The sequence below is a fragment of the Cupressus sempervirens genome, chromosome 7, assembly GCF_028749045.1.
Source record: "Cupressus sempervirens isolate cs-2001-9-10 chromosome 7, ASM2874904v1, whole genome shotgun sequence".
In the NCBI taxonomy this organism is placed as follows: domain Eukaryota; kingdom Viridiplantae; phylum Streptophyta; class Pinopsida; order Cupressales; family Cupressaceae; genus Cupressus; species Cupressus sempervirens.
The window spans coordinates 630087852-630109481 of NC_143124.1; the positions used below are offsets into that span (position 1 = coordinate 630087852).

Genomic DNA, 21630 nt, shown 5'->3' on the forward strand with positions numbered 1-21630 from the left:
TTTTTTGTTTTTTTAACTCCTTGCAGTCTACAATTTAGTACTTAACATTGTTTAATTTACTTTGCATATTTTTTAATCTTTGTGAAAACTATCGACATTGCAAGTTCTTTTGCTGCTGAATGGAATTGGTGTACATACTCCTTTATCCTCTTAGTCAAGTGTTAGCGGTTGGGTTCAAGAAAAGGTGAAGACTTGGCTTATATTCATTCCAACTTGTGTCTTTTGTCAAGTAAGGAGGAACACTATAAGGATAGGATGGGGCAGTGAAGTTTTGGAATGTAGTCCCTAAATGTGCCAACTTGGATGCAACTGTTGATGATCTTACAACACTCGATACAGATTATGAGGATAATGATTGCATTCCTACACAAGGTACATCAGACTACATCTAGTGCGAGTGGCACTGCTTTGGGTTGAAATGATCCAGAACTTGCAGTAGCTGAAGATGAAAATCCAATAGATAATATAATTGACAGTCCTTTTATGATGATTGCTGAATCATGAAGTAAACTTTTTTTCTGATTTTCATTGGAATCGTGAACATAGGCATATATGATATGGCTTATGTGAATATTTGTAGACTATCAATTGGCCTTTAATATTTATCTGTCTTTGTCATTTGGCATTGATCAATGATGAAGAATCATACTATCAAATGATTTAATTCTGTATATTTTGTGCATTATATATATATGTGTGTATATATATATATATATATATATATGTATGTATGTATGTATATATGTGTATACACACACACACACACACACATACCCAAATGCATCCAAAACTCCCCTCAAATAAATTGCACGTATCCACGTACATGGTTCTCGTACCCACACCCGCTTCAGGATTCGAACTGGTAATGTAGATTTCTATGTGCATTTAAAAAAATAAAAATAAAAATCTTGAATTGTTTTCATAAACAGTAAATTGGATACTGCACCAAAATATACTTGTATATGGATATATTTGGATATGGTATCCATGCCACAGTATCTGGGAGTGAATGGGTATTTACTGTTTTTCTGATTGCAGTAAATAATAGAAATAACAATGCATAACAGATGAGTTACAGAAGCGTATCTATATTGGCATGTTCTTACACAAATGTAAACAAGAGATGAGCAGCCAAGGATCATAAAACTTTCATTAACTATGCAAAGTCTTCACTGCTTTTGTTTCTGGATTAGATTGCAAGAGAAATCTTTAAAACTTAGTTCACTTTTTTGTTGTTGTTGCTATATGCCAATATTGCCTTCTAATACTGTAATGAATTGTAACACTGTTCTTACTGTAATTCAATAGCATCTGTTATAGCTACTATTTGTAAAAATTCTATCTTATTCTTTTTTCTGTATTTTGCTAGAACTCAATGTACATTTGATATATTGACTTTTTCTTAATGATGTGTTGTGCTATTTCAGAATATTCGTCAAACTGTTTATTCTAATCTGTTGGATATCCCTCGTTGATATTATACATTTTGTATTTTTTCAGCTCTTCGAGCAGCAGTTCAGGCGTACAGGCGAGAGGAAGAATTTCATTCAATGTCATCAAAATCAACCAAACGAAGGAGAGATAGGTTTGAGCAGGTTTGGTATTGCTTTTTGAATACTCACCACCTTGCATACCATTTTGTATGTGCAGAGTGATTATTTTTGTTATTACAGAACATCTTAATGATGTTTTTCTGGTCCATCTGTAGGACAAGGTTGCCTTCAATGATACAGTGTCAATAGATTGCTCTAGAGGTAAAGGGGTTCAATTCCCTTTTGTTGTTAATGATCGCGTGATCATTAAGGTTTGTCTCTCTCTAAACTTTTTGTATTGTTATTTACAAAATAAGCAGTAAGAATCAATTGTTTTTCTATATCATGTATAAGTGCTTGAGATTGGAATGTATGTCTCAACTGCTAGTTACAATCATAATTTGATGTTATTTCTTTTCATATTCTATCATGTCTACCTTTGGCTTCTACATCACTTATATTTTATTGTTATTGTTGTGCAAATACTCTCTGAGTGGTTGATGAAGTTATTTAGCTGAAAATTGCTTTAGGAGGATTTTAAAGCATATCTAGTTGTGGCATTCCAATGTCACTAATTGATCTCTATTGACCTTAACTTCTTCGATTTTTAATTGGGATAAAGTAGCGATTCATAGCTTCTTTGCCATTCTTGATAGGAAAAATTCACAAAAAACGTTTTAATGCCCGGGATTTTCATCTGGATTTACTTTTTCAGTCTAATAAATTTGAGCCAATTTATTTTATGGTATATGGATGGTGTGTGCATTTCTTTTATCTGCTTTGCAAAGTTATACTAGATTGATTCTTTTGCTCAGTTTATTTTCTTCAATTGGTTAGGGATATTTTTAACATACCGTACAATCTAGACTAAAGGAATGGACCTGATGTTCTTGTTTTTTTGTAATTTTATTCCTTGCATTCTATATGTATATTCACATAGAATTTTCATCAGTTAGACGACTTTCTTGTTCACTGTGATATTCGTTGGGTGCAATAGGGTTGTCCATGGCTTGAAAGTTGAAAACATCACTAGTTATGCCATCCTATTCATCCAGGTTGTTGAATTTTATATTGGACACGAAATCTCTGTTTACATTTATTCTAGTCTACAATGTTTACATGTGGAGACAATTATCTTTTATTGGGAAATAACTTGATGCAAATATTCACACTATAAATCTGTGTTCAATGGCTATTTATTGTTTATAATCCAGTTTCTTGCTAATGAACCTTCAAATTTCGATTCGCTCTCATAACTTCCATCCATAACATTTGGAATATGTAGTTTTTAATTTTCTAGAGCATGCATCTTATATTATGCTGTAAAACAATATAGATCCATTAGCGAGTACATCAGAGGCCAGCTTTTAAACAGTTGAGTGTCTCATATAACAGAAGGGACAGGGCTAGGGCCAACATGTCAGTATTTCTCTTTCTCTTTCCTTTCCAAATCTCCTAGATGCATTGATTCTGGCAACACTATTATGAGCCAATATGCTTTAACTGTTGAGATTTCATCACATTAAGGTTATGCAACTCTCCATGAATTCTTGCACTGCATCTTCTTTTGCATGGTAAAGTGCCTCACGGTTTAACTGCAGCCTTGTAACCTTTCTATTGTGCTGCACCATTCATGTCTCCAACATTGCTCCTTTTCAGATAACTGGATCTACAAATAAGGTAATATTCTGAGGTATGTTTATTCTTGAAATGATCTTTTTTCCTCTTTCCCTAAAACAGTTCAAATTTTGTTTCCATTCCTACACATTTCTTTCACTTTAATAGTAAATCCTGATTCTTGTCAGTTTTTCATTGACAAGGATGTTCCAATAGATTATCACCCAATGAGCTATTACAGCTTCATGGAATCTTGTATGGCTTGACATATTTGACATTTGTACAAATCTGTCTTCAGTGTTGTGAATTCATCACTTCCTACTCAATTTCAGGGTGACGGAAGGATTATTTGCATTTTCATATTAATTACTTAATATCGTAATATCAAGTTTATGAACCTGCTGTGTAAAGTTAAACAAGCTGATCTGCAGGATCATGTAATATATTGTATGGTTCAAGATACCCGCAGATTCAACATTTATTTGTTACTATTTTCTGTGTGGCACATATACGTGAATAAGGCCTTCTGTAATTATTTGGAGTCTCAAGGTGATAATCATAATTTGTGGATAACAGTATTGTCAAATGGACTTGGTCATTGGGCCCCTTTACCCACAGAAATTGTCCAAAAGTGCCAAGTCATACATAGAATATGTGTGCCAGTGAATTCGAAGCTGACATTTCAGCACAGAATCCAGCCAGAACAAAATCAAAATTGAGCTCGTTTGGGACTTACAAAGTTCTTTATGTTTTACTCTAAAAACTTTGCATTGCAATTAAGGACATCAGTTTTTCATGTTTTTTTGGTGCCCACAGATTTCATCACAATTGTTAGATTTTTCTTACTTCTTGTGTGGCTTTATGTCTTTGTACATCACTTGTTTAGTTGTTTTAGCAGTTTCTTTACAGGATTTGTTAATTGCAATCATTTGTTGTCTCTTAACACAGGGAAACAAACGAACTCCGGAAAGGTTTGTTGGTCGCGAGGCTGTTATTACAACACAGTGTCTGAATGGATGGTAAATTCTCTGCATGAGCCATTGACTGAGATGGCTTCTTTAAATTATTCTCTGACTTTGGCTGCTTGGTAGATAAATACAGGTTCATCAGTATTGTATCACATGTATGGGATTTATCCTTATGGTCTGACTAATAACTCTGGAATACATCAGGTATGTAGTGAAAACATTGGATAATGCAGAGAGTGTAAAGCTCCAGTACCGATCGCTTTTGAAGGTTGGAGAGCATCAATCTTCAAATGAAATTTCACATAAAGCTTTGGGTCCTACGTGGCTTTGATTTCAGTGGTGGGTTTTTTACATTCACGCTTTAATCATAGCCAACCTTCTTTATCTTCTTTTTGAAATGGCATTTGAAGTATTACTTGTGGAAAATTTAGGGCTAATCTCCCTAATTTTTCCTGTTAATGACATGGTTATGTGAAGATATTTAGCTTTTTGAATAGGTATTACCAAAGACTGAATTTGCCTTTGGTGAAGATTTTTTGCTTCTATTTATGAACTTAAGCCAATTGAGAAGACGTCAATAAATCTCTATTTTATATCTCTTATCAATCCTGGTGGTGTCCAAAAGCTACATGCAATAGAAGCCTTGGAAGCTTAACTAGAAGTCTCCTCTTCTGAAAGTGTAAGTACTGAAAGTGTAAGTACATAATTCAAATTTAAATAACAAAAATTTAACTACTGAATTAATATTTTCAAGGGAAAATGATTATGCCTGTTAAGTAGTCCAAGAAATGAAATGCTGAAATTTTTTTATTCTATGGAATCAAATATGGTATTAATCCACAAGTAAGCTGTCTGAAATTCCAACATATTATTTTATGAAATCAAATATGGAATTAAAAACTAAGCTATCCAAAAGTTTTTTTTAACTTTTTGTTCATTTTTTTCAACACTTTTGCAAGTTACAATAATCAAATAAAAGAAGTCTTGGCACAAAATCATTTGGATGATAAAAAATATTGTAGGTTATAGAACAAACATAACATGTACATTTACAGAATAAAAATAATGCATGCAACAAGAAAAATACAATAGAGTACTTATCTACAGTATTATCAACTTGCTCTCCTCCTTTTGGTGAGTGGGCAGTTTCTAGAAAAGTATAAGAGTGTTAAGGATCACATAAAAGTACTCAAGTCATACAGGTAACATGATTCAAAGGTTTCATTGTATTGCTGTCATCTGAAGAAAAGAACACTGTAATAAAAGAATGTAGAAAAACTCTTACATAACACACGCTACTTTCTTGGCTGGCAATCCTATAAATTTTATGCACAAGCTTGCCAAAATTCCCAAAATTATTCGTATATCCGAGTCTTGTGCACATCCACACACTTTGTTTTTATTCTTGGAAGAGCCTTGACTAAGATTTTTATGACTATAATATAATTTTACATGAAATAGTTTCCTTATGAATACATGCCAAAGAAAATTTATTTTTAATGTTAGTCTTGAGTTTTTTCATGTGGACACCTTAGTTCTCTGAATTTGCATATTGATGGAATTGGAATTGTAGCTATGTTGAGGACTCCTTGTTTCGCAGAAGCATTGCACATATGGCACTGGATGTGGAGCTGAGATATCATGGTGGTGTTAAATAAACTTTTGTTTCAGTTTTGACTGTTGCATCTCCTTCAGTATTTTGCAGGCATCCACAGTTACAACTTGTGGAGTTACACAGTTTGTTATACTTAGACTCTAGAGCTTGTTGTCACCAGCTTTGGAGTTTTGCCTTCATTGACTCCAAAGAGCCTTGTAGTTACCTTCTAGAGCATGAATGTTGAAATGGCTCTTGTTTATAAAAAAGGTGTCTACTTTTAATCGTACACAATTGTTAGTATTGCCAATAATTAACCTTTTACAATCAACCAAAATTAGACTTAAACATTTTTTATCTGTTCAAATAGGTGAAAGTCTTGTACCAATCTTAAATCCACAGGAAAAGGAAGCTATTGATGGAAACCAAAAGAAGCAGCTCCCCCTCATCATCAATCAGTCATTGTTTTGGTTGCAATTGCAAGCCATCATTGGTGCATACTTCCTATTATATTTTCATGGCACACATGGAGCCGAGGAGTGAAGAGCAGATTGATAGTGAGAAAATGTGTGATTGATGTATATCAAAAGGGGGAAATCAATTCTTAGTTCAAGTTCTGCCTAATGACTTCTTCCTAGTAATCTTACTTTTAGGTGAGAATCACAAACTGCCCTAAATTACGATCCTTATCTTCTTAAGTGTAACATCCAGATTTTCCAGGTCTAAATTAACATCTAACATAAGCATAGAATACAGTTATAACTTCGATTTCATAAGAAAGCAGTTACATCATTCATGTTCATGTGAAGAAGATTTACCGTTAAAGTTAGTTAAACAAATTTTCTTAACTAAATACTTGAAATACCTTTTAATGAAATTACTTTAGAAATTGAAATCACACACCTCAGAAAACTGAGACTGAAAATCATCTAAGTATGCTTCTGCAACCACCCGGGTTAGTCCACAAATACACTATAACAATTTCTCAAATCGACTGCTATCTCAAAAATCACTTGATGATTACAACTAAATACCTCTATAATTTAAATTAGGGCACCACATATCATCTTACCAATTAGGGCATCAATTACCATCGGTTTATTTAGGGCTTTTGATACTGCTTTACCATTTAGGGCTTCTGTGACCACATAATTCAATTTAGGGCTTCCGCGACGACAAATTTAATCTAGGGTTTCTGCGAAGACGGATTCAATTTAGGGCTTCGGATTTCTTCTCCTTCCGATTGCTTATCTGTGACAATTTCTCAAGATTAGATAAATACTTATATTCAGTATTCATTTATATGAAAGTAAAATGATGATAACAATGAGATACTTCAATTTAATCTTACCTTCTCATAAACAAAAATGATAATACCTGTTTCTAATAAACAATTGAATGCATGGCTTATCTTTGTCTGACGCATATCCGACGTCTTGAGAGAGGTGAAACAATGTCAGGAGCTTAACCACCCAACCTCGGACCACAATATATCCCCGCACGATCTCTAACGAGAAAGGCCCTCCCTACTCGAAATTGACAGGGAACATCATTCCATCCATTGGGCATCATGATATATAACACGCCATACGAGTTGGCGACAAGAGATCACCATAACAGGAATATGCATGAGCTATTCATATTAAATGATAAATATTGAAATGTCATAACTGATACTGGTTCATATTATTGATGATTCCTTTCTCGGAGCATATGGCTCTAACATTTATTCAAGAAGATCATTTAGCATTTCACACTTTGCGATTACTTAATTATGTTCTTTAAAGATTTCAATAACGAATGTTTAATAAATTGAAATCTATTCCATGTTCTTGTAGAATATCTCCACCTCTTCACCATTACATTGGCCTCTTTGCCAGGTGAAATCCTCAGTGTCAATATATATGTTCTAATTTCATGCCTGGTAATATGCTTAAGTTTTGCAATCATATGGATTCATTCCATTAATCAAGATCATCTCACTTTCAGTGAACTGTGTAATTGGTGTAAACTCAGGATCATTAAAATGATTGGATTCATAAAATGCTTCGAATATCAACAGATAGCATAATGGTTTATCTCTACTAATTAATCTTTATCAGCTGAGGAGAATATGTCAAATTAGATGGAGGAATAGTAATAAAACACATAGGCAAGAAATTGATTTATAATATATGCTACTCAATTAATTTCTCTTTCCTTCAAATCCAAAATCTAGGTATTCTCATGGTTGATCAATGTAATTTAAGAACAAGACATTGGATTGTTCTTTTTTTGATATCATTAATTGTGGTTGAGAGTTACATATCCAACTATACTTTCTACTCATCTCTCTGCTCTAAATAATCACCAAATCAAAGTTACTTATCTGCTTATTTTATTCAGACTGTATATATCATGCAACAATGTTAATCTTTATCATTGAGAGATGAATAAAACAGAGCACCGACTGGTATAACAAAGAGGAAGTAATGAATGTAACATGTCCATTGAGACAATTCTTACCAAAAGCGTTTCCAAAACATTTACATGAGCTTACGTGACCCCCTTTAAGAAATTTCGAATGGCTTGCGCTTGGAAAGAAGAGTCTAGCTCCCAATCTGAGACCCGTGATAAGGCATGAAGGAAAGATGGCAAGAGCAGTATATAAATTGGGTTTGTAACTCTATTATACGAAAAACACTGGTAGCAGAGAGTTCCGTGGAAGGATGAATAAGCAGAAATATAAATCGAAATCAACCTCCAATAATTTGAGAGCCTCCGATAGCAATGAAAAAGTATGGACAAAGACAAGTTACGGGTTGCACATAGGTAAGAGATATATGGAAATAGCCGTGTGCTGAGATGATGCAAGATACGACAAAGGTTGAATTAATAATACTGAGTTGACTACTCAGCTACCCAACAGTTACCAAGATCATGCTCGATTCTTTATTCAATCGGCTAAAGGAAAGAATAAAGAAGAAAAATAAAAGGTTTTAAAAAGTTATTTTTAATTATTAAAAACTAATAAGCGACATCACTTATTAAATAAATAATAAGAGCCCAACTCTATGGCTTCTACCAGTTACAAGAAAATCCCAACGAAAAATCAAGATGACCATTCGGAAATCCAAATATTAAATTGACTAAAAGAAAAGAATCAGAAGTTGGAAAGAATTGGAAAAGTTAAAATTCGAAGATTATAATAATACAATCTTTATAATCCTAACATTATTATAAAGTACGACTATTATATTAATGGTGCCAAATCAAGGTTATAGTTAGATGAACATTTATAAACAATTATAAAAAATACTAAGATAATTAAAAATCCTTTAAGATACGATTTACAAATAATTTAATTATTTTAATTAAATTAATTAGTAATAACTCAATTATTTTAATTAAACTATTTATTAAAATAACTCATGCGATTCCACAGATGTATTCTGTTCCAAGTCGCTAGGTCCTCTATCTGTCTGCCCAGTGATGGTGACACCCTGCCTAATTCTTTTCTGACAATGCTTCTACCTCTTCGGCATGCTCCCTGCAAGAATTTTCTCCGTAATTAAATTATAAATTATATAACCATAAATAATCATAACAGTTAACCTTTCATCCTAATTTCATGAATTCGCGATTAACGATCAACTAACATGTCATCTGCACTTGAAATCATAACGACCAACCAACTTACCATTTCACAAGATTATGTCAAATTAAACTGCCAACTGACTTCATGTGAACCTCAATGTCTATATTCCAAGCTAGCTCAAAAATTGGGATGTAACATTTAGGGTATGAGAATCAACATGGAGAAATGGAAGCCTAATTTTGACACCTATAGAGATGAAATCAGAGAGCAAGCAGTATGGGTTCAATTGTATAACTTATCGGTCTAATATTGGGAAGAAGGAATTTCAATAGAGATCAGACAAAACAGTGGGGAATAATTCCACAGGTTTTCGAAATCCATATAGATTGGGGAATATGGAAGCAAAAGATAGAGAGGATTGTATGTCCTTTTGCCCAAAGTGTAATTCAATAGAGCAAGAAGATACCTTGCCAAACTAAAGTAACAACAAAAAATGTAGGAATAGTTCATAATATTGAGAAATATATGAACAATGATGAAAGGATCCTCCTTTTCAAAGATGACATAATAGAGAACAATGAAAAAGAACAACAAAATATAAAAAAGTCCCTAGATGAGAATTTGGGAAACCCTAAAAAAAATGCAGAAGGTGGAGAAAATCTTGATTTGGCAAAATTGGAAAACAAGGGGAAAGAGATTGCCTGCCCAGAAGTCCAGGATGATATCCTTGGATTAACGATTACAAAATTTGAACATATGCAACAAGATTGAATCGAACCAACAACACTTGGTCTTGAACAGATTGGCTTAATCAATGAGCAACATGAAGATCCTTTTGAAATCATTGTAGAGGATGGAGAGGTACAAACAATCGCAATTGAATCAGTGGAGGAAGAAGCATCAGATTCTGAAGAGGACAAAACAGATGGAAAAGAAATTGTGGAAGAAAGAATGTTGTAACAAACAACTTTTAAGTTGAAAATGCTAAATATAAAAAGGGCAAAACAAGACATAAAACTAGTAAAGCTAAATTGGCAATGACTGCAAATATAGTAGGGCAAAGAAAGCTAAGATCAAAGAAGGATATCATCTTCTCCTAGATGCAACGAGGGTCCTAATGTGGAACATTAGGTGCTTAAATGCCCCTAAAAAATGATGCTTAATTAAGTGTCTGATTGATTAGGCCAAAGAAGACATCGTAATTTTAAAAGAAACAAAATGGAATGGTGATAGTACTCGAAGAATGAAGGTGTAGCCACAATGGATAAGGGGCCAAGTGGAGGTTGGTGGTGCTTTAGCAAAAATAAGAGTTGTGCGGGACCTGCTAAATTTGGATGGGACTGTCACTGAGGAGAACAAGAAACGGATTGTGGTAAAACTCATAGTACTATAGAATAATGAGGACAAAAGGGGTGGTCTAACTAATATGACTAATATTCAAAGAGACTTTCAATTCTTTGTTGATAGGAATTAATTGTTGGACGTAAAAACAAAATTTGGAACATTTAAACAGACAAACTAGGCAAGATTTTTACCAATATAGCAGAAGCGCTTGGCAGATTTCTCATAAGTGGAGTATTGGATGGAAACATAGAGGCATGTGAGGCAAATATGCTACTCGACACAAGATCAAACCACTACCATGTCGAGCTTTCAGTGTCCCTAGAACATCCATTGAACGACAACCTTTCAAATTTGAAAACATATGGCTAAGGGAGCCTTCGTTGATCACCTTGATGGAGGAGTGGTGGACAAAGGTGGATGGTGGGAATAACCTCGAGCTATAGAAAGTCAACAAAAAGCTTAAGAATGTGAAGAGTAAGTTGAAGGAAAGTAATAAGGAAAAATTCAAAAAACATCTTTGAAGTTTTTTGAAGTTGAATGAGGTAATAATTGCCAGAGGATTGGGAAATGAAGAATTGAAGGTAGAAAAGCATTGAAGGAATAACTAGCAGCACTACAAGCGAGAAAAGAATGCTGTATTGGAGGCATAGATTATGAGAAGTTTGGCTCAAAGAGGGAGACACAAATACAAAGCTCTTCTACAACATTGCAATAGCAAACAAAAATAGGAGAGTGATATAGATATAGAGATAGGATGGGGGTATGGCAAGATCAATTGAAGAGGTAAATGCAGAAGCAACGAACTATTTCAAAGAGATCCTAAAAGGCCAATGCAATTATATCAATCTGAAAAGGAGGCTATACTTAGTAAAAGTCTGGAAATAGGAACAATAGAAAACATGATGTTGGACAGAAATTTCTTGAGAGGTCAAAATTGCAATATTTCAATTCAATCCAGAAAAGCGCTTGGATTGCATGACTTCCCGACCAATTTCTTTCCAACAATTCTAGGATATAGTGGGAGGCGTGACGATTGCAATTGAGGAATCAAGAAGAAAAAAAGGTTATGTTGGGAGCAACCAGTCATACCTTTCACGCTCTTATCACCCAAAAAAGGAGGTGAAAAGTATGAGTGAGTTTAGACGAACTAGTTTGTGCAATATGACATACAAAATCATAACCAAGATTGCTGCAAATAGGTTAAAGGTAGTGTTAAAACACATAATATTAGAAGAGCAAGGAAGATTCTCTCTGGGGAGGTCAATTATAGAAGGAATAATAATTGCAACGAGCAAATACATACTACAAGGAAATTGAGAGCAGCTAATATGTTAGTAAAACTTGACATTCTAAAATCTTATGACTTGGTTGACATGCATTTTTTGGTAGAGGTTTTGAGAAGTTTTGTATTCAACAAAAATCGAGTTAGTGGATTGGAAGTTGTATATAGCTTCGCCAAAATTGTCAATATTGATTAGTGGTGCAGCACATGAGCTCATTCCTTTGACAGGGGTATAAGACAAGGTGACTCCCTTTCACTGTTCTTGTTTATAATAATGTTTGAAGCTATGGGTAGAGGTATCATACAACTTTGGGAGATAGGAACCTTGAAAAGGAAGAAAGTGGTTGAAGGGATTGAAAACATTTCACATCAACAATTTGCAGATAACAACATAATGTTTGGGGAGGCATGTATAATTAAGGCTAGGACTATGAAAGAATTTCTTAAGAATCACTAGGAGGCCTTCGAACAAATTATTAATTGAAGGAAGTCAAAAGTCATCTTTTTGAACACAATTGAGACTTCAAAGAGACATCGCACATATCCTTGGCCTTAGGATTGCAAGTTTTCCTAGTAGATTCCTAAGAATGCCCCTTTTTGTTGGAGTCAATAAAGTTTTCTTTTGGTAAAGTCTCATCAACAGATGTAAAAGAAAAATGGAGACCTAGAAAGGTAAGCAGCTAAGTTTTGCAGGCAAGTTATTAATGATCAAAGTTGTCTTATTGACAATACTTGTCTACTAGATCTCATGTATGAAGCTTGCCAAAGCTGCAAAAGATGTGCTAAATTAGATAATGAGAAGGTTTTGTTGGAGTGGAACAAGAGACCAAAGCAAATTTTCACTAGTAGTATGGGATAAATTTTTGTGGCTCAAAAAAGGTTGGCGAAGTGGCATTGAGACAATTGGCGATAGTGAACATGGGCATGGGGGGCAAATTTTTCTATAACATGTATACACATGGTCACCATAAATGGGTTCACATTTTTGCATCAAACATTTTTGGACTCAAATGAAGATACTTGGATTTTGACAATAGAGAATCCACTAAGCTCTACTATTTGGACAATGTTACTTGGGAAATCTAGAATGGGCACAAGGAATCCTTTTGGATAGACTTGTGGGGTGGAGAGAAGCCTTTAGCAAAATCCCCTATTTTGGAAACTATCAAAACTGAGATCCTAAGAATGCGGGGAAAGAAAGATAGGGATTATGGAAGACCGACAAAGTAGAATGGGGTAATGATATTGGAATGGAAATTTTTAGATGGTATCAATGCCGCTGAAGATAAAAAAAAGGTCTCACACAAATACTAAATGAAAGACAAATCATGCCATCGAATGAGGAAGATGTCATTTGATAGTGCAACACAAAGACATGCGTGTATAAAGTAAATGCTGGCTACAAAACCAAGGAGGCAACAACTGCAAAAAGGAATTGGCACATGAAAGTTGAAACTAATATGGAACAAAAAAATTCTCCTAAAGCTTAGCATGTTCACTTGGACAATACTTCAAAAGAAGATATTGACTATACACAAAATGGGGATCCCTAGTCTAGGGACGTGTTTTTTGTGCTTAGCAAAGGAGGGAACCACATTTTTCTAATATTCAATATATGAATCAACGTTGGAGTTAATCTATGAATGAATTGGATGTTCAATGAGATCGAGAAGTAGCTCAACAAGTGGCCCATTGTCAAGAGAAGATGCCTATTTAGATATATTTGGAAGGCAATTCATTCGACATATCTCTACGAATTGTAGAAGGAAAGAAACAAAAAGGATTTGTCAAGGAAAATCCATGCCACCGGCGAGATAGTGTCAAAAACTTCAAGTGCAGTAATAGAATTTGTCAACAATGCTACTAAAGCCAAATCAATCAAGGATAATAAGTTCACGAATTGTAATGATTAGGTACACAAGATATTTGAGGGTCTTAAAATACTAAAGATTGATAGAGCACAGATTGATCCAGGAGCAAAGAATGCAAGGAAGGAGTAAAATGGACTGCATCTGTATATAATTGGATAAAAATCAACTTTGATAGTAACTTTAAGGGAAACCCTAGTCCTAGTGGCATTAGATTTGTGGCAAGGAACTAGGAAGGACAAATAGTTGTAGAGAATTCAACACACGTAGGTGAAGCAACCAACAATAAAGGCTTGTGAGTAGGGGCAGCTATCAATGTGTAATGATTACACTTGGAGGGAGACTTGCTTATTATAATCAACACAATCAAGGAAAATAACACACCAAATTGGAAAATGCTACAATGGCTTAGGCCAATTAGTGAAATCATTTCCACGTGAGGGGTTCAAAGTCACATACATATCCAAAGAGAGGAATGAGGTGGCAAAGAGGTTGGTGAAAATGACAACGAAGAATTTAGGAGTAATGTTGTCAAGAGCATAATGCGATGTTGAGGATGGAATACTCTTGCAATAACAAAAATATTTTCTAGATAGTGAAAACTTGATACCAATATGTGGGCAGGTGGTTTGGGATGTTTAAAGTACATGGCCCTTGATTACAAATAAGTAGCAAGTATGGAAATATTTTCAAACATGATGATGACATGGTTGATGCAGCAATAGAGTGATGCAAGTATAATGAAGGGTGAAGTGGTGATGAATTAGGAATAGCAATCTTTTGTTGATGCATGATGTACATATATTGCAAGTATTAAAAGCCATTCTTGCCATTATTTGCTAAACGAGTGACAAGATTTTGGTGGATTTCAATGTACAAAGATAGCTTGAGGCTACAAATACACTTAAGAAGTCTTCGAAGGATGAGTCATCGTTCTTGACAAAATAGTTTTAGGCTTCAAGTGTTAGGTCGACATTGTGATTAATTTGGAGTCCCCTAAGTAGATGATCTCGTTTAGGGGGGAACTTATAGACAAGCATTTGTTTTATGTGTTCTCTGTGAATCATTGGTTGGTTCTACATGCAAAAAAAGGGGGTTGGGGAGGGAGGTTCTATGGTCATACCACAAATATTGAGTAAACATCGATATCACAATAGTGTTTCTTGCTCTGGCATTGTATTGACAGATGACAAAGGCAAGGGAAAAGAGACTTTGCTAGATGTTCAATGATGCCTTTTTTAGGGGAAATTGACCATGTGCTTGAATCATGTGGTACCCATGCCACAACACTAATATTTGACTTGGGGTGTGGATGAGAGATGCAAAAACTTCCCTCTTATTCGAGTAGTGGAAGTGGATGAGTTGCAGTAACGGTTTGGCGAGATTGTTCGGAACTTGGAATTTGTACAACGGATTGCCAATATTCTCCCTTCCTATAGAAGGAATGGATGAAGGTATACATGAAGAGGGAAGGATTGTTGGATGAGAGTGATAGTGAAGAGGAGAGTGTGGCCACTACATTGCAAATTGCAACAAGGAATGAATCAAGGAGGATGACAGAGTTAATACAAAGGTTGCCAGAAGCTTAACCCATAGAGACTGCAGGCTCAATTGTTTGGTAATTATCAGAGGCAGGCATGCGTGGAGGGTGGAGATGGCAGAGGACAAAGAGGCAGTTTTGGATGCTCCTCCTTTGACCAGTGGCGGACAACCAATTTCAAATGTGAATGCAGAAAAGGTGCTGACGGAAAACCTTGATATGAAGAATAAAAAGAAACATAGGACAAATAAAATTTGTTTTCATAACATATTTTTCTTATATAGGGGCCCAAGGACTACTGATATAGGTATACAGAGTGTAAGCTTCTTTTTGCATATATGTAACATAGATAACAATGCAGAAATTAGAATGGGGTGGGGATAATTGGTAATGTTTGCTGCAATTCTGAAACTATGCACCTGTAGCTCTTAAAATATGGGCTGTTGATGCCTGACATGGCATACATTTTGTATTGGATGTAATATATAGACCTTTTTTTAAGCTAAGTTACCAGATTCTCTCTAGCAACCCTTAAAGTCTGGTCCTTGTCAAATTCTCCTCAAATTCTTCCGCAGAGCTACAAATTTGCTGCAATTTCTGTTAAAGGAACCCGGGCAGAGTTTGCAGTGAATTTGCTGCCCAATGACTGAACTTGGGCTGAATTTGGTCTCAAATCATTTTTTTGGACTTTAAATGTTTTTTCTTTGGCTAATTTGCTCTATTAGATCCTCCCAACCCTAAAGTGACCACTAAAAAGACCAAAAAAGATGGTTTATATGTCATTAATGCATTTGTAAATGAAAATAAAAACTTGCTTATAGAAGAAATCCAAATTGACAATAGGCGACATTCAAATTGATGGTTATAGAGGGATTTCTTTAAAAAAGATATGATATCTTTGATTCCAGTGCTTAAAATTTGAATCTCAACTTTTGATCTAACTTGGTTAGAAATCTTCTAACCAATACAAAAGAAAAATTTAGATAACGGCACTTATCTTTTGAGAATTCCTTTTGTTCTCAAACTGCCCCCTTGATATGGAAATATGTACCATGCATGTGACCAAGCAAGTGTATCATGTCATATATATGGCTAAATGATGCAATTGATATCCTATTGAACTAAAACATAGATATGGTGGTGTACTTTGCTACGTTGCTTTACTAATAGCATAGTAATGGAGGACTTGTTTGTTATTGCATATATATACACACACGTACATGTTTTAAAAAAAAAAATGTTTTTGTATGGATAAGTCCAACCGAATCTAAACCCAACCCCCAAAAACATTGGACAAATTTTGAACCCAAATCTTGAACCTGCATCCGTACCAGAATCTAGACCGACATCTTAGTTTAAAGGCAATATAAAGGGTGTTGGCCCAAACCAGCTATTAGCTTACAAAAAGAAATTCCTATTATATTTTCTACTTCAAATCCTTTGTTGAGTGCTAGTTATATGATCTTGGTAATTTTGTTCTACTTCTCATTGTTTTGAAGAACACTTCAGAGTTGTCATGTCCACTCTCTAGTCTGACTAGTAGAGTCATGAGAGTTGGCCTATTATTGGAGTCTCGTAGGCTATCAGTGGTGGACAGAGACTCATACTGGATACTCAGTGATCAAAGTTGGTTCTACGATCAGTTTGAGAGCCAATAGGGGCAGTTCCTTAATTTTAGGGATTTTCCTAAAATTTAGGAGGTTGTGGCAGTGATCAGATTTGAGGCTCCTTGGGACTAGTATACGGTTTCAGTTTTAGGGTGACAAGGTATATTCCCTAGTTTCTAGGAGCATCTCTAGTTTTTAGGGATGAGACTGCTAGTTGGCCCACATTCCTTGACATCAATCACAGGCAGGTGACAGGACCCGTTCATTGATTATTTGGTTGGTTTGGCATTCCAGTTGAATAAAAGGAAACATTTTTAATATTTCCTAAGTTTGCGTTTAAATAAATTAAAATGAAGCCATTTATATAGCTAATTGGAGTAATAAGGGGATTTTGGCTTCATCCGGCCAGACAGGCCTATGTCTGATAGCTCATTGGAAAGGTCTTGAATTATTATAACTTATTTTCATCATCTAGAGGCCTTTGGGCACCTAGAGTTATGTTATTTGAGGAAAGGGGTGTTTTTCCTATAAATAAAGGCCTTTTAACTGAGAAGATGTTATTTATTAATAAAGGGAAAGGCATATTCTCCCTTTAGGATTTGATTGTCTTTGAGAGGGAGATAAAAGGAGATGTTGGCTCATTCTTTCATTATCTTTTACATCTTCATTCTTGGTATTTGCAATTTTTCCTTGAAGAGCGATTCTAGAGGAGTGGGATACAAACCCTAGAGCTTGGCTATTGGGACAAAACCCAATAGATGGTTTTAACAACATTCTACAATATTGTTTCAATGGTTGACAAAGATTGTTAAGTTCAACGTTTGGGGATGCTTGTGCATTGCACGTTGAGGGTCTTCTTTGGCATGTTGGGATCTTTTTGCTACCTTGGTGTGACTATAGCAGTCGTACGACTGCCTTTCAGCGGGCACGTGATTTGTTGGTTGGCTTACGTTAGCCATCTCTACCCTTTTGGTGGATGGCTGGTCCATTCTTGCAGCTGGCATCTTCATTCTTTCTTTGTAAACATCTTTGCTAGCATATTGATTACATATCTTGCCTGGTACGATTTGTAGCTATCCTGGTTGACTGAATATTATATTATTTGTTGCTGTTGTTAATTATTGTTTTACTTATATCTAGAAAATACAAAAAAAAGGAATAAATAATCTTTCTCCAACTTTTTTCTAATTCTCTATGACCAAAAGGAAAGCACAAGAAAATCTATTATTTTAATTAAAATTTACAAAAGTTTAGTGAAAGGATCCTTTTGGGATCTTTCAGTGGTATCAGAGCTTGAATCCTGCCAGCCTATAGGGTTTCGGTGAAACTATCACAACAGGTTATAGAAAAGGGTTTGATAATTCATTTAAGCATTTGGCATCTATTTTTATCTATCTTCTATGCATCCTGTGGAGAAATACACAAGTTTTATGAGCGCAGGAGAAACCAGTGGTGAGAAGAGGCCGCTAGAGACGCAGAGACACTAGCTATGGGTGAGGCATAGAGTGTTGCTAGTGACGACATGCTTACATAGGCAAAGGAGAGAGAGTTCATGAGAACTTTGATTGTTTCGCAGCCTAGGAGTCTAGACACTGGATAGACTACAGAATACCCTAGAGCGGATGGAATTGGATAGGCGTGGAGGTAGACAAGAAAGACAAGGAAGGAGTAGGTCGGTTTTTGTTGCGGGAAGCTAGCGCAATCATCGATCCCATGTGTCAGCAGAGAGCTCCCTTGATTCCCATAGTTACGAACGTCGACGTATTCCTCCTTTGGATAGACCATTATTGCCTTAGTTTGGGCAAGTTGAGTAGCCGACACAAGTAGAGCCACTTGAGGTTGGATTCCAAGATTCAGTCTTAGTAGCTATAGCTGACTGGAGAGCTCTACCCCCAGAGGTTAGGGATGTTTTTCCTTTTCCACAGTATTGTGCACAGCATAAAGATAACACTAGGTTTAAAGGAGACATGGGTTGTAGACCACAACAGAACGACGACCTCAATAGAGCCACTGGGAAGATCATACTGGCTACCAATGATGACATGGGTGATATGAGTGCATGAGCTTGGGTGCATAAGCTGGATATCTATTTATCATTGAGACCTATGCCTAAGAGAGAGACTATACAGTTTGCCGTTTTGCATTTAGATGGGGTTGCCTATGATTGGTGGCACCATGGATTGGTCACCTAGGATCACACCATGGTTCACTCCTATGCTGAATTCATTAAGCGGCTCATTGCTAGGTTTGATCGTAAAGACACAAAGCTTTACTATCGGGAGTTGACACATATTAGGCAAACGGGAAACATGGAGTCTTTTGTGAAAGAGTTCCAGTGTATTGTAGTAATGGTCCCGGACATGTCTCATAGTCGTTGTGTGATGTTGTTCATAGAGGGTTTGCAAGACAGGCTAAAGGGACTAGTATGAGCATTCAGGCCAACCACCCTCAAGGAGCCCATTGGTGTTACATTTAGATTGGACACCCCTCCTATTCCTTATCAGGCAAATAAGAAACCTTTTAGGGATTCTCGGCCTCACCAGAAGGCCAACACTTCCCAGGGCAGAGGGGGACCACCTTTTAGCCCACCCAGGATGGATCAGGAGACAAGGAATGAGCTGAGGAGGAAGAAGACTTTTCATTGGACTACACTTATTCTTTAGTGAAAAAATTGAAACTATATATAGACTTTTCATATGTTGGTGAATGAAATATTATAACAATTTTTTTCTTTATCTCCATTAACATAAATTAACAAGGGGTTTGATAAGGAGAATATGACCACCTATCAATGTGCTAAATTAATCAATATCCTGTAAGGAGCCTGAACATCGTTGCCTTGGTAAAGGCTAGGTTCATTTGATAGAGGTGACATCTGAGATAGGCGATGAGGAGATACTTGATACTGATACCGAGGATAGTCCGGAGGAGGTTGAGCAGGAACACCCACAGTTAGAGCTAGACATTTTGGAGCCTTTGGCATCAGCTAAAGTGACTATGGCTACTCTCTCTAGTTATCCCAGATTTCATGTCTTTCATTTGAAAGGTACATTGAGAGGCCATTAGGTTATGAGCTTAGTAGACACAGGTGCCACACACAACTTTATTGACCAGAAGCTAGTTGTTAAGCATGGGTTTCAGTTCGAGGAGTTTGTTGGTTTTGGAGTGAAGGTTGCAAATGGTGTCGAATTGAGCTGTACTCGGAGGATTCCTCAGCTTAGCATCCAGATGGGGGACTATACTTTGATAGATGATTTTTGTGCCTTATTGCTGGAGGATTATGATGTAGTTTTGGGCATGTAGTGGTTACAGGGTATTGGGTGATACATCATTGACCACCACCGCATGCAAATTGAGTTTCTTTTTGGAAGGAAGACTACTCTCTCGAGGGTGGCTTCAAATGGTGGTCCTAAGGAGGTAACTTCCCACAGGATGAAGACTATCATTTGTCATGATGACATACTTTGGGCTACACGTTTTGTGAAGTCCAAAATACCTACATCTTAGGATGGTAGGGACTTTCATGTAGACATACAGTCAGTGATGGATCGACATGGTCATGTCTTTGGTGACATACCTTCTTTTGTACCTCCTAATAGAGGTTTCAAGCATGGGATAGAGATGGAGGATGGGGCTAAGCCCGTGATTACTACCCCATATTGTCATCCTAGAGCATACAAGGGTGAGATTGAGAGGACCATCCATGAGTTACTAGATATGGGATTCATTCTCCCTAGCTCTAGCCCGTTTGCTTCTTTTTTGGTGCTTGTTAAGAAGGATGAAACTTTGTGGATGTGTTTTGATTACAAAGCCTTGAACAAAAAGACAATCAAGAATAGATACCCCATTCTACGCATTGATGAGTTGTTAGGTGAGCTACATGGAGTTATCTACTTCTCGAAGATTGATCTCCATTTAGGCTATCATCAGATTCGTGTGCGGGATGAGGACGTGCATAGGACTGCTTTCCATTGTCACTATGGGCACTTTGAGTTTCTGGTGATGCCTTTTGGTCTCACTTATGCACCTGCCACCTTCCAATCCTGTATGAACCACATCTTCAACAAGAAGTTGAGGAAATCGGTTTTGGTATTTTTTGATGACATTGATTTACAGCTAGACATGGGAGGATCATCTCAGACACATTGAGGAGGCGCTTAGCATCATGGAGAGTTAGTCTCTATTTGCTAAGTTGTCCAAATGTGAATTTGGACTTAGAGAGGTTTTATACTTGGGTTACGTGATTAGTGCAGAGGGAGTGAAAGTGCATGAGGAGAAGATTCAGGCGATTCACGATTGGCCCTCCCCCAAGAACATTACTGAGTAGCATGGGTTCCTTGGTTTATGTGCCTATTATAGGGGGTTTCTAAGGGGATTCTCTTAGTTAGCAACACCTTTAATAGATCTCACGAAGAAGGGAGCCTTTCGATGGACAAAGCCTGCACAGGGAGTCTTTGAGAGACTCAAGGAGGTTATGAGCACTTGTCCAGTCTTGACACTCCCTGATTTCTCACAGCCATTTGTACTTGAGTGTGATGCTTCAGGTAAAGGCATAGGGGTGGTGTTGATGCAGAATAGACACCCCATTGCCTACAAGAGTAGGAAGCTTGGGGATGATGAGAGGTTGTATTCCACATATGACAAGGAAATGTTGGCTATTATGCATGCATTAGCCAAAGTCAGATAGTATCTTGTTGGCAA

At 36.2% G+C, this 21630-nt stretch overlaps 1 protein-coding gene across 2 annotated transcripts in view; it reads left to right on the forward strand.

Annotated features, from left to right (window-relative positions):
• Positions 1 to 21630, forward strand: part of LOC149548281 (uncharacterized) — a 154196-nt gene that overhangs the window by 114695 nt on the left and 17871 nt on the right. For both annotated transcript variants that reach the window (XM_089792335.1, XM_089792336.1), the window contains exons 4-7: positions 1501 to 1595; positions 1709 to 1804; positions 4098 to 4168; positions 4322 to 4456. In XM_089792335.1, the coding sequence (XP_089648461.1) occupies positions 1501 to 1595; positions 1709 to 1804; positions 4098 to 4168; positions 4322 to 4448 (389 nt within the window). In that variant the 3' untranslated portion in view covers positions 4449 to 4456. The remainder of the gene's footprint in view (positions 1 to 1500; positions 1596 to 1708; positions 1805 to 4097; positions 4169 to 4321; positions 4457 to 21630) is intronic.